This window comes from Callithrix jacchus, chromosome 9 (genome assembly GCF_049354715.1).
Source record: "Callithrix jacchus isolate 240 chromosome 9, calJac240_pri, whole genome shotgun sequence".
Taxonomy (NCBI): Eukaryota; Metazoa; Chordata; class Mammalia; order Primates; family Cebidae; genus Callithrix; species Callithrix jacchus.
Window position 1 is genome coordinate 126,854,480 of NC_133510.1, and position 23,951 is coordinate 126,878,430.

Genomic DNA, 23,951 nt, shown 5'->3' on the forward strand with positions numbered 1-23,951 from the left:
ACTCTGTGAAATTGTGTGTAAAGTTCTGCGTGGATGTGCATTTTTCTGATGAGAGGGTCACCAGTTTCCTTCAGATTGTCGAATGGGTGTGTGACTCAAAAAAGCTTCATGCCAGGCGTCATGGCTCAAGCCTGTACTCATAGCTCTTTGGGAGGTTCAGGCTTGAGCCCAGGAGTTCCAGACCAGCCTGTAACATAGTGAGACCCCATCTCTACACAACAAAAACAAAGAATAGCCAGATGTGGTGGCGCACATCTATAGTCTCCAGTACTTGGAGGGGGGTGGGGGAGCTGAGACAAGAGGATTATTTGAACCCAGGAGTTCAGGATTGCAGAGATCTAAGATCAGACCACTGCACTTCATCCAGCAGATGAACAGAGCAAGAACCTGTCTCTTTTGTATTTATTTATTTATTATTATTATTATTTTATAGAGACGGGGTTTTACCATGTTGGCCAGAATGATCTCGATCTCTTGACCTCGTGATCCACCCGCCTGGGCCTCCCAAAGTGCTGGGATTGCAAGCATGAGGCACCGTGCCTGGCCAACCCTGTCTCTTAAAAAAAAAAAAAAGCTAGTCAGGCTGGGTCACCTGTAATCCCAGCACTTTGAGAGGCCAAGGTGTGCAGATCACCTGAGGTCAGGAGTTCAAGACCAACCTGGCCAACATGGTGAAACCCTGTCTTTACTAAAAATACAAAAATAAGCTGGGCATGATGACGGGTGCCTATAATCCCATCTACTTGGGAGGCTGAGGCAGGAGAATCCCTTGAACCTGGGAGGCAGAGGTTGCAGTGAGCCGGGATCATACCACTGCACTCCAGCCTGGGTGACAAGAGTGAGACGCCATCTCAAAAAAAAAAAAAAATAAGCTTCATAACCACGATCTTGCCCAACCCTGAGCTGATGTGTAAGTATCCTCAAACCTGGAGAGATTAAGTATCTTCTACTTAATAAGTGTTTATTGGGCACATAGTATATGCAACATCAATTCTGGAGATAAAAGGACGAGAAAGACAAATTTTGCTTGTGCTCAGGAATGAACATGTACATGTCTAAAGTCATTCTGGGATAAACTGAGGATGGTTTTCATTGACTGTTTTTGTGTATTTACTTTCCACTGATAGGATGATAAACTAAAAAGATGTGAGATAAACTGAGTTTATTGATCAGATCTGTGTTTAGCTTTCTCTAAATATTCTAAAAGTTGCTTTTTTTTTGAGACAGAGCCTTGCTCTGTCGCCTTAGCTAGAGTGCAGTGGCACGTTCTCAGCTCACTGCAACCTCTGCCTTCCTGATACAAGTGATTCTCCTGCCTCAGCCTCCTGAGTAGCTAGGATTACAGCCACCCACCACCACAGCTGGCTAATTTTTTTGTATTTTTAGTAGAGACAAGGTTTTGCCATGCTGGGCAGGCTTGTCTTGAACTCCTGACCTCAGGTGATCTGCCTGCCTTGGCCTCCCAAAGTGCTGGGATTATAGCCATGAGCCACCGCACCCAGCCTAAAAGTTGTTTGCTTTTATGTCGAGTAGGAGTCAGGGCTTGCATGTTACCGTAGTAGGTTTATGGGGTGGAACTGAAGATAACTATGTCATCTTTGTATACATTTCCCTTTTATAAAATGAACAGAGGCTGATGTGTGCTTTTATTGTGTTTTCAATTATGCATTACTTTGTTTTGAGTCACTTTAAAAGTAAAGCAACCTTTTTTTTTTTTTAGAAGGTGTTGGAAGTTACAGTAAGGTGGAAGAGAGGTCTGGACTGGTGTTTCTCCAATGAGACAGATTCCTTCTCCGAGTCCCCCTGTATCCTGCAGACCCTTCTGGTTTCAGCATCTCGTCATTCAACCTGTTTAGCACATGTGCTCATTCAGGTGGAAATTTATGCCAACTCTTCTCTGACCCATAATGCCTCAGGCAAGTGAAGTCTTGGACTATCAAAACTTGCATGTTGGTCCCAGCTACTTGGGAGGAAGAAATAGGAGGATTGCTTGAGCCCAGGAGGTTGAGGCTGCGATGAGCTGTGATAATGTCACTGTATTCCAGCCTGGGTGACAGAGTGAGACCCTGTCTAAAAAAATAAAAAAAAACCTCAAAAAAACCAGGCTGGGTGCGATGGCTTATGCCTGTAATCCCAGCACTTTGGGAGTCCGAGGTGGGCAGATCATGAGGTCAAGAGATCAAGACCATCCTGGCCAACATAGTGAAACCCCATCTGTACTAAAATACAAAAATTACTGGGCGTGGTGGCCATGTGCCTGTAGTCCCAGCTACTTGGGAAGCTGAGGCAGGAGAATTGCTTGAAGCCCAGGGGTGGAGGTTGCAGTGAGCCAAGATCACACCACTGCACTTCAGCCTGGTGCCTGGCGAAAGAGCAAGACTGTCTCAAACAAACAAACAGAAAAAAAAAAACAAAAAAAAAAAAACACCAAAAAGAAACATTTGTGTCAAGCTTGCCTGTTTGATTATAAGTGTATGCCACGTGAGCTTAACTCCACTTGAGTCTGTCTTGCCTTTCTAAACTTACTTTTCGTTTGTTTAGTTTTCTTTTAAAAAATTTCATTTTGTACTATTCAGATTTATTTGATCTTGCTCTACTGTTTGCATCTTTGTAAGCCACCTTGAATCCTTTTTGGGAGAAGGTGACATTTGTTTATATGCATTGATTCTCGTGACTCCTTTTTTTTTTTTTTTTTTTGAGACAGAGTCTCTGTCGCCCAGGCTGGAGTGCAGTGGAGCAATCTTGGCTCACTTCAACCTCCGCCTCCCAGGTTCAAAAGATTTTCCTGTCTCAGCCTCCCGAGTAGCTGGGACTACAGGCATGCACCACCATACCTGGCTGATTTTTGTATTTTTAGTAGAGATGGGGTTTCACCATATTTGCCAGGCTGGTCTTGAACTCCTGACCTTGTGATCTGCCCACCTTGGTCTCCCAAAGTGTTGGAATTACAGGCGTGAGCCACTGTGCATGGCCTTCTCATGACTCCATCTTAAGAAGAAGAAAGGAAGGGTGGCCAGACACAGTGGCTCCCAGCCTATAATCCCAGTGCTTTGGGAGGCCAAGACAGGGGGATTTCTGGAGCCCAGGAGCTCGAGACCAACCTGGGCAATGTAGCAGATACTATCTGTATAAAAAATTTCAAAAAGTTAGCTGGGCATGATGGTACCTACCTGTAGTCCTAGCTATAGGGAAGCTGAGGTGGGAGGATTGCTTGAGCATAAGAATTTGAGGCTGCAGGGAGCTATTGCATCACTTCACTCCAGCGTGGGTGATACAGCAAGATCCTGTCTCTTAAAAAAAAAAAAAAAAGAAAAAGAAAAAAGGAAGAGAAAAACTCATGAATGAGATAACAGAATATAGAAAAACAGCAGATTTTCAGTGAATGCTTTTGACTTCCTGTTCCCCTTCCTAAAGTCAGCCTGCTCATTTATAGAAGTGTGTATTCCCTTAAACACACACACACACACAGTAACAACACATGATTCATGATTCTATACTTTAAAAAAAATGTTATAACAGATGATTCCACATGAACACATGTAGGTTCACCTCATTCTTCTTAAGAGCTGCATTGTATTCCATTGTGTGGATAGACTATTGTTTGTTTATTTATTTATTTTTGAGATGGAGTCTCGCTCTGTTGCCCAGGCTGGAGTGCAGTGGCATGATCTTGGCTCACTGCAACCTCTGCCTCCTGGGTTCAAGTGATTCTCTTGCCTCAGCCTCCCAAGTAGCTGGGATTACAGGCATGTGCCACCATGCGTGGCTAATTTTTTGTATTTTTAATAGAGATGGCGTTTTACTGTGTTAGCCAGGATGGTCTCGATCTGCTGACCTGGTGAGCCATCCACCTCAGCCTCCCAAAGTACTGGGATTACAGGCATGAGCCACTGTGCCTGGTGACTGTTGTTTATTTAAGTAGTCTTTTGCTGATGAAGTTTATGTCATTTCCAGCTTTTTTTAAAGTTTATTTTTATTTTCACTTTTTTAGAGACAGGGTCTCACTCTGTTACACAGGCTGCAGCTAGAATGCAGGGGCATGATCCTGGCTCACTGTAGCCCCAACCTTCCTGGTTCAAGTGATTCTTCTGCCACAGTCTCCACAGTAGCTAGGGCTACTGGCGTGTACCACCACACCTGGCTAATTTTTACATTTTTTGTAGCGACAGGGTCTCACTATATTAGCCAGGCTGGTTTGAACTACTGGGCCCAAGTGATCCTCCCACCTTAGTCTCCTGAAGTGCTGGGATTACAGGCATGAACTACTGCAACTGGCCTGTTCCCAGCTTTTGATGCTACAGCAAAGATCATTATGCCCATATACATGAATCTTTGGACGTGAGAAAATCTCCCTCTCACGTGAGGTCAATGTTCTTAAACCAAAAGAGCTTTCTACTAGATGTGCCGAAGTAGAGGGGTCTGCTATAATGACTGCTACTGCCATGTTCCCTGTCCCCTGCGGCAAACTCTGACATCTCTTGCCTTTATGGCCATGTGGCGTGGAGGGAGAAGCATTCCAGACTTCAGTAGGGAAAGTCTGTGACCTGGAGGCTCCTTTACTGCCACTTCCCTTATTACATCCTGAACTGTGGTCCTTCTTGTACTTCTCGAAGTTGAGGATGATAAGAGGAGTTTCCACAGCTCCCTGCAGCAGACCACTGTGCCCTCAGAGTGGAGGCATGGAAAGACCTCCAAGATGAATGAAGTGAGAAAAGCCAGAAGTGCAGATGGCTGCCCACAGTGTGCTGGCTCTTGTCATAAAGGATGCAGAAATGCAAACATTTGCATGAAGAAATTCTGGAAGGAAGTTGGAGGATGATGTGGGACTAGGAAAGGGCTGACAGGGAGGACTTTTGTTTTTTTTAATCTGCTTTTGATTTTTTGAGAACCATGCAAATGTGTTACCTACTTAAAAGTTTTAAGTTTTTCTTTGGCTTAAAATTCAAAACAAAGCAAAAACAAAGTATTCAGTAATTAAAAAAAAAAAAAAAAACACAACAGGAGGGATTCATGATAGCAGTACCATTCAAAGCACTGACTTTTTTTCCGTTGAGAAATATGCTTGAGGCTGACACCTGTAATCCCAGCACTTTTGGAGGCTGAGGCAAGTGGACCTCTTGAGCCCAGGAGTTTAAGACCAGCCTGGGCAACATGGCAAAACCCCATCTCTACAAAAAAATACAAAAATCTCACTGTCTCATTCCTGCATAACCTGCCCTGTCTCATTATCTCATCCCTGCATAACCCCTCCCCTCTCTCACTGTAGGATCCTTGCATAACCCCTCCCCTGTCTCACTGTAGGATCCCTGCATAACCCCTGCCCTGTCTCACTGTCTCATCCCTGCATAACCCCTCCCCTGTCTCACTGTAGGATCCCTGCATAACCCCTCCCCTGTCTCACTGTCTCATCCCTGCATAACCCCTCCCCTGTCTCACTGTCTCATCCCTGCATAACCCCTCCCCTGTCTCAGTGTAGGATCCCTGCATAACCCCTCCCCTGTCTCACTGTAGGATCCCTGCATAACCCCTCCCCTGTCTCACTGTCTCATCCCTGCATAACCCCTCCCCTGTCTCACTGTCTCATCCCTGCATAACCCCTCCCCTGTCTCACTGTAGGATCCCTGCATAACCCCTCCCCTGTCTCACTATCTCATCCCTGCATAACCCCTCCCCTGTCTCACTATCTCATCCCTGCATAACCCCTCCCCTGTCTCACTGTCTCATCCCTGCATAACCCCTCCCCTGTCTCACTGTAGGATCCCTGCATAACCCCTCCCCTGTCTCACTGTCTCATCCCTGCATAACCCCTCCCCTGTCTCACTGTAGGATCCCTGCATAACCCCTCCCCTGTCTCTCTATCTCATCCCTGCATAACCCCTCCCCTGTCTCACTGTCTCATCCCTGCATAACCCCTCCCCTGTCTCACTGTCTCATCCCTGCATAACCCCTCCCCTGTCTCACTGTAGGATCCCTGCATAACCCCTCCCCTGTCTCTCTATCTCATCCCTGCATAACCCCTCCCCTGTCTCACTGTCTCATCCCTGCATAACCCCTCCCCTGTCTCACTGTAGGATCCCTGCATAACCCCTCCCCTGTCTCACTGTCTCATCCCTGCATAACCCCTCCCCTGTCTCACTATCTCATCCCTGCATAACCCCTCCCCTGTCTCACTGTAGGATCCCTGCATAACCCCTCCCCTGTCTCACTGTAGGATCCCTGCATAACCCCTCCCCTGTCTCACTGTCTCATCCCTGCATAACCCCTCCCCTGTCTCACTGTAGGATCCCTGCATAACCCCTCCCCTGTCTCACTGTAGGATCCCTGCATAACCCCTCCCCTGTCTCACTGTAGGATCCCTGCATAACCCCTCCCCTGTCTCTCTATCTCATCCCTGCATAACCCCTCCCCTGTCTCACTGTCTCATCCCTGCATAACCCCTCCCCTGTCTCACTGTAGGATCCCTGCATAACCCCTCCCCTGTCTCTCTATCTCATCCCTGCATAACCCCTCCCCTGTCTCACTGTCTCATCCCTGCATAACCCCTCCCCTGTCTCACATTCTCATCCCTGCATAACCCCTCCCCTGTCTCACATTCTCATCCCTGCATAACCCCTCCCCTGTCTCTCTAACTCATCCCTGCATAACCCCATCCCTGTCTCACTGTCTCATCCCTGCATAACCCCGCCTCTGTCTCACTGTAGGATCCCTGCATAACCCCTCCCCTGTCTCGCTGTCTTACTGCATCATCCCTACATAATCCCACCTCTGTCTCATCGTCTCATCCTTGCATAACTCCAGCTTCATCTCACTGTATCATCCCTGCATAACCCAGCCCCCCCATACTCTTGTGGTCATACCACGTTTGTCCCACCTGCACTATTGGGTACCACAGTCATGAGCCATGTCTGGACACTGGACACTGGACACTTGAGAGGGGATGGGTCTTAATTGAGATGTGCTGTAACTATCAAATAGCCACCAGTTTTTGAGGACTTTACTGTGAAACAAAGAATGTGAAATAGCTCATTTATAATTTTTACATTGATTGCCTGTTGCAATGATGTCATTTTGGATATGCTGGCTTCAGTAAAATTATTAAATTAATTTTTATGTTTCTTTTTTTTTTTTTTTTTGAGACAGAGTCTTGCTCTATCGCCAGGCTGGTGTGCAGTGGCATGATCTTGGGTCACTGCAACCTCCCTCCGCCTCCCTGGTTCAAGCGATAAGAGGCATGCACCAGCTAATTTTTGTATTTTTATTAGAGATGAAGTTTCATCATGTTGGCCAGGATGGTCTCGATCTCTTGACCTTGTGATCCACTTGCCTCGGCCTCCCAAAGTGCTGGGATTACAGGTGTTAGCCACCTCACCTAATCTTTTGTTTTTCTTTTTTGAGGTTGAGGAAGAGTCTCACTTTGTTGCCAGGCTGGAGTGCAGTGCTACAATCTTGGCTCACTGCAACCTCCGCCATCCTGGGTTCAAGTGATTCTCCTGTTTGGCCTCCCAAGTAGCTGGGACTACAGGTGTGTAACACCATGCCTGGCTAAGTTTTGTGTTTTTATTAGAGATGGGCTTCATCATGTTGCCCAGGCTAGTCTCAAACTCCTGACCTCAAGTGATCCAGCCACCTTGGCCTCCCAAAATGCTGGAATTATAAAGATGAGCCTCCTATAGGCTCTCGCCTGTAATCCCAGCTACTCAGGAGGCTGAAGCAGGAGGACTGAGGAGTTTAGTACTAACCTGTGCATTGTAGTGAGATCCCTATCTGAAAAAATTAAAATACAATAAAATACAGTTGGCTCCTTTTTACTTAGTTAGTTCCTCCATGATTGAAACAGAATCATGGTGTGAGGATCTGAGTTCACAGCATAATAGAGACTTGAAGTCAAGTGTCTAGCATAATTAAATATGATCTTGTAATTGGATGGATTCCACATAAGCTCTCTGATATGTCACCATGGCTTCAGTTTTATCTTCCAAGAAGAGGAAATGAATTAGCAGGAGAAAATGCTTAGTATCAGGATGTGTCGTAGCAGGATTGTTCAGAGTATTGAAAAATAGACCGGGTGCGGTGGCTCAAGCCTGTAATCCCAGCACTTTGGGAGGCCGAGGCAGGTGGATCGCGAGGTCAAGAGATCAAAACAATTCTGGTCAACATGGTGAAACCCCGTCTCTACTCAAAATACAAAAAATTAGCTGGGCATGGTGGCGCGTGCCTATAATTCCAGCTGCTCAGGAGGCTGAGGCAGGAGAATTGCCTGAACCCAGGAGGCGGAGGTTGCGGTGAGCTGAGATCGCGCCATTGCACTCCAGCCTGGGTAACAAGAGCAAAACTCTGTCTCAAAAAAAAAAAAACAAAAAAGAAAAATATAATCAGTACATTATTATTATTATTGTTGTTGTTATTGAGATGGAGTCTCACTCTGTCACCCAGGCTGAAGTACAGTGGCATGCTCTCGGCTCACTGCAACCTCTGCCTCCTGGGTTCAAGCGATTCTCCTTCCTCAGCCTCCTGAGTAGCTGGGCTATAAGGGCACACCACCATGCTCAGCTACTTTTTGTATTTTTGTTAGAGACAGGGTTTCACTATGTTGGCCAGGCTGATCTCGAACTCCTGACCTCAGGTGAACTGCCTGCCTTGGCCTCCCACAGTGCTGGGATTACAGGTGTGAGCCACCCCACCCAGCCTAAAATCAGTACATTATGTGTATACTAACTTGTGACTCTTAGTCAATTGATTATCTTCCACATCAACGATGACTTTTTTGGTTCATTGTAACTGGCGTGTTTTCTTGTATTTGGGTTTTTGCTGGAGTGGTAGATGCAGGCCTCAGATATTTTGTGGATTCCTTAATGTAGCATACTTGGTAATGATGATTTACAAAACAAGACAATTCAGCTTTCTTTTGAATGTCAAAAATGTGATAATGCTTTGTCAGAGTGTTTCTTAAGCTGAATTTTTCTGTCGTGTGTACTTTTCAGAGAACGTGACTATCATTCCTAACCAAGTGTATCAGCCCCTTGGTCCTTGTCCTTGTAATTTAACAGCTGGGGCCTGTGATATTTGCTGCTGCTGTGACCAGGTATGTTCTTTTGATTATTGGGCACAAAAGTTACAGTACCTGTGAGAACACCAGGAGCGCCACCAACAGCTTTGTTTATTTTTTGTTTTTTTGAGACAGGGTCTTGCTCTGTCACCCAGGCTGGAGTGCGATGGTGCAATTATGGCTCACTGCAGCCTTGACCTCCCGGGCTCAAACGATCCTCTTACCTCAGCCTCCAGAGTAGCTGGGACCACAGGCATGCACCATCAGACCCAGCTAATTGCTTTGTATCTTTGGTAGAGACGGATTTTGCCATGATGCAACTGGTCTCAAATTCCTGGGATCAAGCAGTCCTCCTACATTTGCCTCCCAAAATCCTGGGATTACAGGTGTGAGCCACCATGCCTTGCCCCAACAGCTTTTTAAGGCATGATCTTCCAAAACTGAGATTATATTTTCTGTTGCAAATTGTTTTCAAATTGAGTATTTAAAAAAATTTTTAAATTTTGGCCGGGCATGGTGGCGCACACCTGTAATCCCAGCACTTTGGGAGGCTGAGGTGGGCAGATCACCTGAGCTTGGGAGTTCTAGACCAGCCTGGCCAGCATGGAGAAACCCCGTCTCTACTAAAACTACAAAATTAGCTGGGTGCAGTGGCACATGTGTTTAATCCCAGTGAGTCTGGAGGCTGAGGCAGGAGAATTGCTTGAACCCAGGAGGCAGAGGTTTCAGTGAGCCTAGATCACCCCATTGTACTCCAGCCTGGACAACAAGAGCAAAACTCTGTCTCAAAAAAAAATTAAATTTTTATTTTTTTTCTTTTAGGCTTAGAGCAGGTACAAAATATAAATTGAGTATTTTTCTCAAACTCCCGACTTCAAGTGATCCACCTGCCTCGGCCTCCCAAAGTGCTGGGAATTACAGGCGTGAGCCACTGCACCCAGCCCCAAGTAATTTCTTGATGACATTAATTGGGTCCTGTTATAATCTCATGAGGGCCTGGGGATCCTTGTGGAATATGGAATGTTTCCCCTCACTCTAAATGTCTGTAGGCTAAGGGTTGAATGGTGATGACAGTTAAGACAGGAGGTGTACTATGGTTTTGTCTCCATTTGGGCTCTGTTCTGTACTATCTTTTCTTCTTTTGTTGTACCAGGAATATCTCATGTCCCAAGTAAAACTGTGGTTCCCTTGAATGCCTGAAATTTCTTATTTGGGGAATTGACAAAATAAATTCTAGAGCTATTTTACCTTTTATGGGCACAAGGCACTTTTAGATGAGACAGATTATAGATTTTCTTGCTTACTCAATAACGTCCTACTGGCCCTAAAGAGTGAGCATTCATTGGGCTTGCCAGGAGATCCTCACTGCGGCCACAGCCCCTGCCTTTGTGTTTGCCTTCAAGGAATGCTCATCCAACTTAACAGAGCTGTTCAGATGGTCCTGCTTCACCGGCGTGTTTGGAGGAGACGTCAATCCTCCTTTTGATCAGCTCTGCTCCGCTGAGGCGACACGCGCTGTCCCCGACTGGTTTCCCTTTCTGTGCGTGCAGTCGCCCCTGGCCAACACGCCCTTCCTTGGGTACTTCTATCACGGTGCCGTGTAAGTGTCTGAGCAGCCGCCTGGGATAGGGCATTGTTCTCCCGCCCTGGTGGGGCCATACTCTAGCAGGCCCTATAATGCGGTCCTGTTTTTCCCAACGCCTCTCCAGAGGTTCTATGACTAAAAGATTCAATTCTAGATTTCAGTTAGCCAATTTATTTTGCATTATTCGAAAGAATTGGGCCTCATTGAAAATAAATTGATTGACACTGGAAACAGCTCATGGTGTTTTTTTTTTTTTTTTTTTTTGAGACGGAGTCTCTCTCTGTTGCCCAGGTTGGAGTGCAGTGGCACAATCTTGGCTCACTGTAGCATCTGCCTCCTGGGTTCAGGGGATTCTCCTGCCTTAGCCTCCCAAGTAGCTGAGACTACAGGTGCACACCACCCCACCTGGCTAACTTTTATATTTTTAGTAGAGATGGGGTTTCACTGTGTTAGCCAGGATGGTCTCTATCTCCTGACCTTGTGATCCGCCTGCCTTGGCCTCCCAAAGTGCTGGGATTACAGGTGTGAGCCATCACACCTGGCTTTTTTTTTGAGATGGAGTCTTGCTCTTGTTGTCCAGGCTGGAGTGCAGTGGCACGATCACGGCTCACTGCAACCTCCACCTCTCAGATTCAAGCGATTCTCCTGCCTCAGCCTCCCAAGTAGCTGGGATTACAGGCATGCGCCACCACACCTGGCTACTTTTTTATTTTTAGTAGAGACAGGGTTTCCTCATGTTGTTCAGGCTGGTCTTAAACTCCTTGACCTCAGGTGATTCATCTTTCTCAGCCTCCCAAAGTGCCAGGATTACAGGTGTGCGCCACCATGCCTGGCCTCATGGTGCTTTTCTAGGGGAGGCGAAGGAGTGGTTGCTCATGGGGGATTTTAATTTCCTGTATTTTATAGTTTGGTATTGTTAAAATTTTTTCTGTGATTTTTGTAATTAAAAAAGTAAAGAGGCTAGGCACAGTGGGTCAGATCTGTAATCCCAGCACTTTGGGATACCTAGGCGGGCAGATCACCTGAGGTTGAGTGTTCAAGACCAGACTAGGTATGTGGCGAAACCTTGTCTCTACTAAAAATACAAAAAAATTAGCCTGCGTGTGGTGGCAGGAGCCTGTAATCCCAGCTACTCAGGAGACCAAGGAACGAGAGTTGCTTGAACCTGGGAGGTGGAGGTAGCAGTGAACAAAGATTGTGCCACTGCACTGCAACCTCAGAGACAGAGTGAGACTCCATCTCACAAAAAAAGTAAAGAACAACATTAAGGAAGAATTGTATTTTTGCAGCTAACTGACACTATGCAGCTTTTCTTATCGGTTTTCAGCTCCCCCAAACAGGACTCTTCCTTTGATGTGTATGTGCACACTGATCCAAAAGACTTTGCAGACTTCGGTTACAAACAAGGAGATCCAATTATGACCGTAAAGAAGGCATATTTCACTATCCCGCAGGTAATCCCGGCAGTGTTCCTATGCTAGACCCTTCTCCTATTTTTCCTGTCCTATTATTGTTAAGTCATATTTCTCTTTAAAATCTTTTTTTTTAACATTCTTGGAGTATATAAAATCTTTTTTTTTTTTTTTTTTTTGAGACGGAGTTTTGCTCTTGTTACCCTGGCTGGAGTGCAATGGCGCGATCTCGGCGCACCACAACCTCCCACCTCCTGGGTTCAGGCAATTCTCCTGCCTCAGCCTCCTGAGTAGCTGGGATTACAGGCACGCGCCACCATGCCCAGCTAATTTTTTGTATTTTTAGTAGAGACGGGGTTTCACCATGTTGACCAGGATGGTCTCGATCTCTTGACCTTGTGATCCACCCGCCTCGGCCTCCCAAAGTGCTGGGATTACAGGCTTGAGCCACTGCGCCCAGCCATAAAATCTCTTTTTAAGTTACTTATTTTTCTCTTTTGTAGCTTTTAGGGACTTAACTATTTATGTTCTCCGGATTAATAAAACATATAGTCATTCTTAAATTAATCAATATCTGCTTAAAACTTAGAGTGAACTTAACAATATAAAACTAAAAGGTTTTCTATAAGTTTCCATGGAAGTGACTATCATTTTTTTTGGTTTGAGACGTAGTCTTGCTCCATGACCTAGGGTAGAGTGCACTGGCATGGTCTGGACTCACTACAGCCCTGACCTCCCGCATTCAAATGATCCTCCCTACCTTAACCTCCCAAGTAGCTGAGACTACAGGCGTGCGCCACCATTCCTGGCTAATTTTTTTGAACAAATGGGGTTTTTCCATGTTGTCCAGGCTGGTCTCTAACTCCTGGGCTAAAGTGATTTGCCCACTTTGGCCTCCCAACATGCTAGGATTACAGCATGAGCCACCGCACCCAGCCAACATTTTTTTTGTACAGATGGGGGTTTCACTGTGTTGCACAGGCCTCGAAATCCTTCTGCCTTGGCCTCCCAGTGTGTTGAGATTACAGCGTGAGCCTCAGTGCCTGGCTGTAAGTAACTATCATTCTTTATTTCTTTTTTTTAAAAACCTATTTTAGGTTCGGGGGTACATGTGCAGGTTTGTTATGTAGGTGAACTTGTGTCATGGAGTTTTGTTGTGCAGATTATTTTGTCACTCAAGCCAAGTACCCAATATATTTTTTTTCTGATCCTCTCCCTCCTCCTACCTACTACCCTCAAGTAGGCTCCAGTATAAAAAACAATGGTTAGATAAATACATCATTTTATTTGTCATTGAAATTTTGAAAAACATTTAAGGCTCTAAGGTTTTATATGAAATCATTTATGTATGTATGAATGAATGAGTGACAGGATCTTGCTCTGTCGTCTAGGCTGGAGTGCAGTGGTGCAGTCACAGCTCACTGTAGCCTCCATCTCGTGGGCTCAAGCAATCCTCCCACCTCAGCCTCCCAAGTAGCTGGGACTACAGGTGCATGCCACCATGCCTGGCTAATTTTGTATTTATTTATTATTATTTTTTTAAGATGGAGTCTTTTCTGTTGCCTAAGCTGAAGTGCAATGGCGCAATCTCGGCTCACTGGAACCTCCGTTTCCTGGATTCAAGTGATTCTCCTGCCTCAGCCTCCTGAGTAGCTGGGATTACAGGCACACACCACCATGACTGGCTAATTTTTGATTTTTAGTAGTGACAAGGTTTCACCATGTTGGTCAGGCTGGTCTTGAACTCCTGACCTCAGGTGATCCACCCACCTTGGCCTTCCAAAGTGCTGGGATTATAGATGTGGGCCACTGCACCCAGCCTCTGCCTGGCTAATTTTTTACTTTTTGTAGAGACAGGGTCTCACTATGTTGTCCAGGTTGGTCTTGAACTCCTGAGTTCAAATGATCCTCCTACTACAGCCTTCCAAAGTGTTGGGATTACAGGTGTGAGCCACTGCTCCTGACCTGAAATCTTTTCTTTTCTTTTTTTTTTGAGATGGAGTTTTGTTCTTGTTACCCAGGCTAGAGTGCAGGGGCGTGAGCGATCTCAGCTCACTGCAACCTCTGCCTTCTGGTTTCAAGCGATTCTCCTGCCTCAGCTGAGAATCCCGAGTAGCTGAGATTACAGGCACCGTCCACCATGCTCTGGCTAATTTTTGTATTTTTAGTAGAGATGAGGTTTTACCATGTTGGCCAGGCTGGTTTTGAACTCCTGATCTCGTGATCTGCTTGCCTTGGCCTCCCAAAGTGCTGGGATTACAGGCTTGAGCCACCATGCCTGGCCCTGAAATCTTTGTTAAGTTCAACATTATGAGGAGTGATATTTGGGAGAAGAAAGCGTGGAAAGTGAAACAGTTTCTCTTTCCTGTTCATATGGATCCATTTTTATGGTACTAAACTCTGGTGGTGATGAGGGAGAGAATGTGAGGGTGAGTGAACAGAACAGGACAAGGGATTTTCTTTTTCTTTCTTTCTTTTTTTATTTTATTTTATTTTTTTATTATTATTTTTTTGACACAGAGTCTCACTCTGTCTCCCAGGCTGGAGTGCAGTGGCATGATCTCGGCTCACTGCAACCTCTGTCTCCCGGGTTCAAGTGATTCTCCTGCCTCAGCCTCCCAAGTAGCTGGAACCACAGGCATGTGCCACCATGCCTGGCTAATTTTTTGTATTTTCGGTACAGATGGGGTTTCACTCTGTTAGCCAGGATGGTCTCAGTCTCCTGATCTTGTGATCCGCCTTCCTCGGCCTCCCAAAGTGCTGGGACTACAGGTGTGAGCCACTGTATCTGGCCTCTTTGTTTTTATTAGATAATATTTGCTGTGACTCCACAACCAACGGCTTCCAGACCTTGATGGGCAAATCGTTGAATCAGTTGGCTGTTTTGCTAAAGCTGGTCAACTAGTCAGTGAACTTGCCATTGCTGAAACCAGACCAGCAATGGGAGCAGGCTGCAGAAAGAACAATGTTAAGGGACGCTGATCTATTTTGTATGATTAGGAGAGAGGCCGTAAATCTGTTGGCTTTGCCCTTCACCCTCAGGTGTCCCTGGCTGGGCAGTGTATGCAGGACGCTCCAGTGGCATTTCTTCACAATTTTGATGTTAAATGCGTTACTAATTTGGAAGCATACCAAGAACGAGATGGTATTATCAATGCGAAGATCAAGAATGTTGCCTTGGGAGGTATGTTTTATTTCTTTGAAAAAAAGAACACAGACCCAAGCATGAAGATAAACTATGATCTCATGAGAGTATAAATCATTTTTACTGGTTCAACTTCAAATAATATTGTAACTGCCAATTGTTTAGTTCCATAAGACAGCATGTTGCATATTAAATATTTTGAAATTGGAGTAAAATTCAAATGACATAAAATTAACCTTTTTGTTTGTTTGATTTGAGACGGAGTCTCGCTCCATCGTGCAGGTTGGAGTGCAGTGGCGCAATCTCGGCTCACTGCATCCTCTGCCTCCTGAGTTCAAGCGATTCTTCTGCCTCAGCCTCCCGAGTAGCTGGGACTACAGGTGCCTGCCACCATGCCTGGGTAATTTTTGTATTTTTATTATAGATGGGGTTTCACCATGTTGGCCAGGCTGGTCTTGAACTCCTGACCTCAGGTGATCCGCCCTCCTAGCCCTCCCAAAGTGCTGGGTTTACAGATGTGAGCCACTGTGCCCCACCAGAACGAACCATTTTAAAGTGTACCATTCGGTGACATTTAGGACCTTCCACAGTGTTATGCCACCATTACCTTTTTATAGTTCCAGAACCTTCCATCATCTCAGAAGGGCATCTGTACCCATTAGCAGTCACTCCCCACCCCTCTACCTCAGCCCCTGCAGCCACCAGTCTGCTTTCTGTCTGCATGGATTGCTTATTCTGGATGTTTCCTAGAAATAGAAGCATACACATGTGGCCTTTTGTGTCTGGCTTCTTCACTTAGCGTGGTGTTTCGTGGCTCATCCGTGTTCCAGCATGTTTCAGCACTTCGCTTCTTTTTATGGCTGAGTCATAGTCCATCCTGTGGACAGACCACCTTGTGTCTGTCCATTCGTCAGCTGATGGGCATGTGGGTTGTCTTGATATCGTGACTGTTGTGAAGAGCACTGCTATGAACACTTGTGTACAAGTTTTTGCATAGATGTGTGTTTTCATTTCTTTTGGGTAGACACCTAGGAGTGGAACTGATACGTCATGCTAATATGGCTTCCTGAACACCAAATTGTTCTCTACAATGTCTGCTCCATTTTGTATTGCCACCAGCAGTGAACTGCGTGTTTGTTTTTACGTCACAGTCACCCTGTTTTTTGTTTGTTTATTGTGGATTTTCCTCCTCAGTTATAATTAGATGCAAAGAGGACCGGGACTCCTATCTGATGGTTTTTGGGGAGTGGGGAGAGTTTTGCAGTTGGCAGCCTGGGCAGGTTTATTTGCATTGTTTGCTTGATGAGCTGTACTTTGCCTGAGTAAGTGTGATCGTGGTAGGCCGTGTTACTCCTCTGGAAGTTAATTTATGTCTCTCTTAGGCACAGTTACACCAAAAGTCACCTATGAGGAAGCAACTGACCTAGACAAATTCATCACCAGGACAGGTATTTAATGTTACACTTTGAGATCATTTCTTCAGAAACAGATGTGTCATTTCTTACAAGTAATATATAGCCCCAAAGTGTATATTTTTATTAGTCATTTAAAAAGGTTCACAATAGTTAGGAGACTATGCCAGGAGCATTTCATTTGCTCCTTGTTCCGTCTTGCTGGGCTTTAGAGTACTCTCTGGCCTGTTCCTCCACAGTCTGGGCTTCTGTGAGTTCTACCATCCCTACTAGTTCCAGCTTCCATGAACCTTTTCTTAAATGTTTGATAGTTAAGGAATTCTTTAGGACACAGCATGTTCACCTTTTGCTTTCTTTCCTTTTTTTTTTAGATAATTAAACTTTGCAATTGTGATTCAGCCAAATAAGTTATGTAGAATTTGGCTGATTTTTTTTTTTTTGAGACAGAGTCTTGCTCTGTCACTCCATGCAGAGGTGTGATCTTGGCTCGCTGCAGCTTTCCCCTCCTGGGTTCAAATGATTCTTCTGCCACAGCCTCCTGAGTAGCTGGGACTACAGGTGCCTGCCACCATGCCCGGCTAATTTTTGCATTTTAGTAGAGATGGGGTTTTACCATGTTGGCCAGGCTGGTTTCAAACTCCTGACCTCAAGTGATCCACCTGCCTCAGCCTCCCAAAGTGCAGGGATTACATATGTGAGCCACTGTGTCTGGCTGATTTTGGCTAATTTTACCAGGACTTCAATTTTTAATGAAGGATATATGTGATTCTTTTCTTTTTACTAATTAGAGACAGAGTCTTGCTCTGTCGCCCAGGCTGGAATGCAGTAGTGTGTTCTTAGCTCACTGTAACCTCTGCCTCCCAGGTTCAAGTGATTCTCTTGCCTTAGGTTCCTTAGTAGCTGGGATTATAGGCAGCTGCCACCACTCCTGGCTAATTTTTGTATTTTTAATAGAGACGGCATTTCACCTTGTTGCCCAGGCTGGTCTCAAACTCCTGACCTAAGGTGATCCGTCTGCCTTGATCTCCCAAAGTGCTGGGTGTTTCTTTCTGATGTGTTGTAATTCTCAAATGTATTCATTAGCTCATCAAATGTTAGCGGAGTTCCTACGCTATAGTAAGGAATTAGACAGCCAGCCCCTGGCCTTATGGAAGTGACCCTCTGGTCTTTCATTTCACAAACATTTGCCAAGTGTATGCTCCTCCATGGCAAGCTATGAGCCAGGTGCTGGGGATACAGAAATGAAAGGGACAGATCTCATTCTGGGTACCGTGATGGCATAGAGGAGGCAGCTAATGCTGACTTGGTGGGCCAGGGCAGGCTTCCTCGAGGAATCAGTGACCGGGGTGCATTAGGGAAAGGGAGATAGGGAGGGCAGGGACAGGCACTCGGGGAAGGTCACACAGGCAGAGGGAACTTCCCAGTAATAGAGTCAAGCTCAAAGAGGGTCTTTAATTTATGAACATTTTTTTGTATTTGCAGAAGCTCCTTTAAATAATGGATCATCCCTCAGAATCGTGAATGTGGAAGAACATTATATTTTCAAATGGAATAATAATACAATCAGTGAAATAAATGTCAAAATTGTTAGGGCAGAGATTAATGCCCACCAGAAAGGTAACTTTGATGAGGGTAGCAAGCATGCTTTCACTGAAAAGTATTTTTTTTATTTCTTCAAGTTTCTCATAATTATAACCCATAAAACTCAGTCAGACTCGTTTCTATGTGCATGTATGATTTAATCAATGAGTATATTTTGCATGTTAAAATGCAATTTTAACTAAGACACTCTGGAGAATAATTTCTTTTCCTAGTGAAATGGTACATGTTATATTTTTATTTTGTTTTATTTTTAGGGATATTGACGCAGAGATTTCTAGTAAAATTTTTAAGCTATAATAGTGGTAATGAGGAGGAATTATCTGGAAATCCAGGTAAGATGAGTATATGACAGTCACTGATCTTACAAACATATTTTAGTTTGATGCTCCCAGCCACCATCAGGATGATCATAAGTAACTCTCTCCAGTTTTAGTTTCTGACTCTGACCTTTTTCTTTATTCTCTCTTTTTTGTTGTTGAGACAAGAGTCTTGCCCTGTTGCCCAGGCTGGAGTGCGGTGGTGCAATCTCGGCCCACTGCAACCTCTGCGTCCTGGGTTCAAGCAATTTTTCTGCCTCAGCCTCCTGAGTAGCTGGGATTACAGGTGCATACCACCACGCCTGGTAATTTTTCTTTTTAACCACACAACATAGGAAGCTTTATTTATCTGCTACTTCTCCAAAGAGAGGCTCGCAGGGTCGCTCACTTTAATATAATTTTTATATTTTTAGTAGAGACAGGGTTTCACCATGTTGTCCAGGCTGGTCTTGAACTCCTGACTTTGAGTGATCCCCTGGCCTTAGCCTCCCAAATGTTGTAATTACAGGCGTGAGCCACTGCCCAGCCTCTTTATTCTCTGTTGTAACACTGTATTCTTCTTCTTTATTTATTTTTTGAGGCAGAGTTTCCCTCTTGTCACCCAGAATGGAGTGCAATGGCACGATTTGGGCTCACTGCAACCTCTACCTCCTGGGTTCAAATGATTCTCCTCCAAGTAGCTGGGATTACAGGCACCTACCCCCATGCTCAGCAAAGTTTTATACTTTTAATAGAGATGGGGTTTTGCCATGTTGGCCAGATGGGTCTTGAACTCCTGACCTCAGGTAATCCACCCACCTCAGACACCTAAAGTGCTGGGATTACAGGTGTGAGCCGCCACACCTGGCCGACATGGTATTCTTTTTGTGATAGCAACATAATTTTTTTTTACATAGTCTATTGTATATAGTAACAAGTTGTTGTAAATGTGAAGCATTCTTTCTCTTTAGTTACTGGTTTTTTGAGAGACATAATATATTTAAAATGTCAGTAAAATTATTATTATTTTTTTTTGAGACAGAGTCTCACTCTGTCATCCAGGGTGGAATGCAGTGGTTATGATGGCAACTCACTGCAGCCTTAACCTCCCAGGCTCAAGTGATCGTTTCACCTCAGCCTCCCAAGTAGTTGGAACTATAGATGTGTGCCACCATACCTGGCTCATTTTTGTATTTTTTTTGTAGAGATGGAGTCTTTGTTGGCTGGGCTTGGTGGCTGATACCTGTAATCCTAAACAGTTTGGAAGGCTGAGGTGGACAGATTGTCTGAACTAAGGAGTTTGAGACCAGCTTGGGCCACATGGTAAAAACTCATCTCTACGACAGTACAAAAAATTAGACAGGTGCGGTGGCATGTGCCTGTAGTCCCAGCTACTTGGGAGGCTGAGGCACGAGAATTGCTTGAACCTGAGAGATGGAGGTTGTGGTGAGCTGAGATCTTACCACTGCACTACAGCCTAGGAGATAGAGCTAGACTCTGTCTCCAAAGAAAAAAAAAAAAAAGAAGAGATAGGGTCTTGCTATTTCCTGGCTGGTCTCAACCTCCTGGGCTCAAGTGATCTGCCCACCTAAACCTCCTAAAGTGTTGGGATTACAGGTGTGAGCCGCCATGCCTGGCCTAAAATTAACTTTTTAAGAAATAATGGAGGCCAGGCTTGGTGGCTCATGCCTGTAATCCCAGCACTTTGGGAGGCCAAGGCGGGAGGATGGCTTGAGCCCAGGAGTTCGAGACCAGCCCTGGCAACATAGTGAGCCCCTGTCTATACAAACAGATTTAAAAAAAATTAACTGTGTGTGGCAGCACATGCCTATAGTCCCAGCTACTCAGGAGGCTGAGGTGGAAGGATGGCTTGAGCCTGGGAAGTTAAGGCTGAAGTGAGGCCAGGAAGTTGAGGCTGCAGTGAGCTGTGATCACACCACTGCACTCCAGCCTAGGCTGAGTGCAGCCTAGAATGAGACCCTATTTCAAAAAAAAATAAATAAATAGTTAAGAGCCAGAGCTGAGCAAACAGTGAAAAACCCAAGATAAAAAATGAATGCTAGACTTATGCACAGGTGCACAGGTACTCTAGAACTTCTGAGGAGGAGAAAGTTAATCATTGAACCAAACTTCTTTTTTTTTTTTTGAGATGGAGTCTTGCTCTGTCCCCTAAGCTGGAGTGGCACAATCTTGGCTTACTGCAACCTCTGCCTCCCGGGTTCAAGTGATTCTTCTGCCTCAGCCTCCTGAGTAGCTGGGACTACAGGCATGAGCTATCATACCTGGCTAATTTTTGTATTTTTAGTAGACATGAGGTTTAGCCATGTTTGCCAGGCTGTTCTTGAACTCCTGATCTCAAGTGATCCGCCTGCCTCAGCCTCCCAAAGTGCTGGGATTACAGGCATGAGCCACTGCTCCCAGCTATTGAACCAAACTTCTGATCCTTAAGGAGTTTTGTTGAGTGTCCAGTTTGCATGAGGCATTGCTCTCAGTGCTGGAGGTAAAGCAGTGAGCCAGTTGGAGTCTCTGCCCTTGGTGAGTTTCCATCCACCAAGTTGTGCGGAGGGGTTGTGCTTTGAAGAGCAGATGGTGCATATTGGGACCAGGGGTAACCTGAGTGAAGCCTAGGAGGCAGATATGAGCATGAAATACACATGGTGAGGCTGGGTGTTCAGCAATGATGGGACGTAAAGCTGGAAACACAAAAATGATGCATGAACCTGATTGGATCCTGTTTTTTCTTTGTTTGTTTTTTCGAGGCAGAGTCTCATTCTGTTGCCCAGGCTGGAGTGCAGTGGTGCAGGGTGCAGTCTCGGCTCATTGCAACCTCTGCCTCCAGGATCAAGCGATTCTCCTGCCTCAGCCTCCTGAGTAGCTGGGACTACAGGCATGTGCCACCATGCCTGGCTAATTTTTTTTTTTTTTTGAGGTTGGATTTCTCCATATTGGTCAGGCTGGTCTGAACTCCTAACCTCAGGTGATCTGCCCTCCATGGCCTCCCAAAGTGCTGGGATTACAGGCATAAGCCACCATGCCTGGCCTAATTTTGTATTTTTAGTAGAGTTGGGGTTTCTCCTTGTTGGCCAGGCTGGTCTTGAGCTCCTAACCTCAGATGATCCACCCACCTTGGCCTCCCATAGTGCTGAGATTACAGGCCTGAGCCACTGCACCTAGCTTTCCACAGCTTATTTTAAATGGTCCTGCAAAAAAACCCCATATGTATATGTACATGTTTATCTAATTTGAGCATCTCTAATCTGAAATCTGAAATCCAAAGTGCTTGAAAATCTGAGACTTTTTGATCACCGACATGATGCCACAAGGGGGAACTTCCACACCTGACACCTCTGCTTTCTGATGGCTCAGTGTCCACAAAGTTTCTTGTACAAAATTATTAAAAATATAGTATAAAATTACCTTTGGGCTATATGTATAACACGTATATGGAACATGAATATCATGTTTAGTCTTGGGTCTCATCCTCAAGATAACTTTTTTTTTTTTTTTGAGATGAAGTCTCACTCTCTTCCCCAGGCTGTAGTTCAGTGGTGTGATTTTTAGCTCACTGCAACCTCTGCCTCCTGGGTTCAAGTGATTCTCATGGCTCAGTTTCCTGAGTAGCTGGGATGACAGACCTGTGCCACCATGCCTGGCTAATTTTTGTATTTTTAGTAGAGATGGGGTTTTGCTGTCTTGGCCAGCTGGTCTTGAACTCCTGACCTCAAGTAATGTGTCCATCTCGGCCTCTTAAAGTGCTGAGATTATAGACTTGAACCACGGCGCACAGCCAAGATTACTCATGTATATGCAAACATTCCAAAATCGGAAACAATTCCAGACACTTCTGGTCTCAAGCATTTCAGATAAGGGATGTGCAACCTGTATGATATAGTTAAGATGAATATGGTCAAATATTACAGTTGATTTTGATGTGGCTGTATTGACGTTCATGGTATTACTTTCAACTTTCACAATGTACATGTGAACATTTTCATAGTAAAATATCGGAAGCAGTAAGTTGCATTAATAGGAGATGGATAGGAATATGACCTAGCAACAGACCTTGGGGTTGAATGGATTTACTGGGAAAAGGTTCTATTGAAAGATTATGGTTGGGTGCAGTGGCTCACTCCTTTAATCCCAGCACTTTGGGAGGCTGAGGCAGGTGGATCACTTGAGGTCAGGAGTTAGAAACCAGCCTGGCCAACATGGGGAAACCCTGTTTCTACTAAAAATTCAAAAAAATAGCCTGAGGTGGTGGAGGGCACCTGTAATCTCCGCTACTTGTGAGGCTGAGGCAAGAGAATCACTTGAGCCCAGGAGGCAGAGGTTGCGGTGAGCCGAGACCACACCACTGCACTCCAGCCTGGGCGACAGAGTGAGAATCCATTTAAAAAAAACAAAAAGATTACTTTGGTTTAAATGTCTTCTATGAGCCCCTGTAATAAGCAGTATTATCATTCAGCAAGTGTTCCTTAACTGGCTTGATAGGCACCTCTGTGTCTGTTGCAGGAGAGGTCCAAGAGTGACTCATGCCTGCAATTTGTTTTTCAGGTTTTGTTAAAATGTATTTTTTATATTGAATGAATGTCCTTGTCTGTTAAAAAGAAAAAAAAAAGGAGCTGGGCATGGTGGCTCATGCCTGTAATTCCAGCATTTTGGGAGGCCGAGGTGGGCGGATGATGAGGTCAGGAGTTCGAGACCAGCCTGGCCAACATGGTGAATCCCCTGTCTCTACAAAAATGCAAAAATTAGTGTGCTAGTGGGTGCCTGTAGTCCCAGCTACTCGGGAGGCTGAGGTGGGACAATCTCTTGAACCCAGGAGGTGGAGGTTGCAGTGAACTGAGATTGTGCCATTGCACTCCAGCCTGGGTGACTAAGCAAGACTGTCTCAAATAAAAACAACAGCATACAAAAAAAAGCAATTAATGAAGGTTTCATCTTTCTCTCAAGGGTATTTTAGAAAGCTTCGTCTAAATATTTTCTTTCATTATGTATTTCTCTTTTGTATTGTTTGCTGAGTTACGGCTTGCTATGCTCCAGGATAGGCAGAAACACGCTCATTCTCCTTTGTCGTGTTTGTCTAGGTTACCAACTTGACAAGCCTGTCCGAGCTCTAAATACCAACAGGACGAATAATGTCACGACTTTACATCTTTGGCAGTCAGGTTTGATCATTATGATTAGCCCTCTGGCAAACTGGTGTTAGAAGTATTTTTTATTTCGTATATTGTAGTATGTAGTAATCTAATCAAGCGCTCAATTATTTTAAAGCCTGGTTGGCTTATTTAGCAGAGAGGGGCATGCTGCTGAATAACAGTGGTGGTGGTTTTTCATGCTTCTACAGCTTTTTAAGGAGAAATGCTAACCTTGTTTGCGCCTAAACTGCTGGTTGCTAGTAAAAGAGATTAAAATAGGAGATTGGCTTGAGAGTCTCGTGCTGTTCTTGCCTT

At 45.0% G+C, this 23,951-nt stretch overlaps 1 protein-coding gene across 4 annotated transcripts in view; it reads left to right on the forward strand.

Annotated features, from left to right (window-relative positions):
• Nucleotides 1-23,951, forward strand: part of TCTN2 (tectonic family member 2) — a 36,244-nt gene that overhangs the window by 1,219 nt on the left and 11,074 nt on the right. Inside the window, exons 4-12 of one of the 4 annotated variants that reach the window (XM_035258089.3) lie at nucleotides 1,721-1,916; nucleotides 8,982-9,082; nucleotides 10,450-10,646; nucleotides 11,959-12,085; nucleotides 15,086-15,227; nucleotides 16,571-16,636; nucleotides 18,083-18,217; nucleotides 18,457-18,534; nucleotides 23,586-23,666. In XM_035258089.3, the coding sequence (XP_035113980.2) occupies nucleotides 1,721-1,916; nucleotides 8,982-9,082; nucleotides 10,450-10,646; nucleotides 11,959-12,085; nucleotides 15,086-15,227; nucleotides 16,571-16,636; nucleotides 18,083-18,217; nucleotides 18,457-18,534; nucleotides 23,586-23,666 (1,123 nt within the window). The remainder of the gene's footprint in view (nucleotides 1-1,720; nucleotides 1,917-8,981; nucleotides 9,083-10,449; nucleotides 10,647-11,958; nucleotides 12,086-15,085; nucleotides 15,228-16,570; nucleotides 16,637-18,082; nucleotides 18,218-18,456; nucleotides 18,535-23,585; nucleotides 23,667-23,951) is intronic. The other 3 variants (XM_035258090.3, XM_054239087.2, XM_054239088.2) reach the window with 3 other exon arrangements.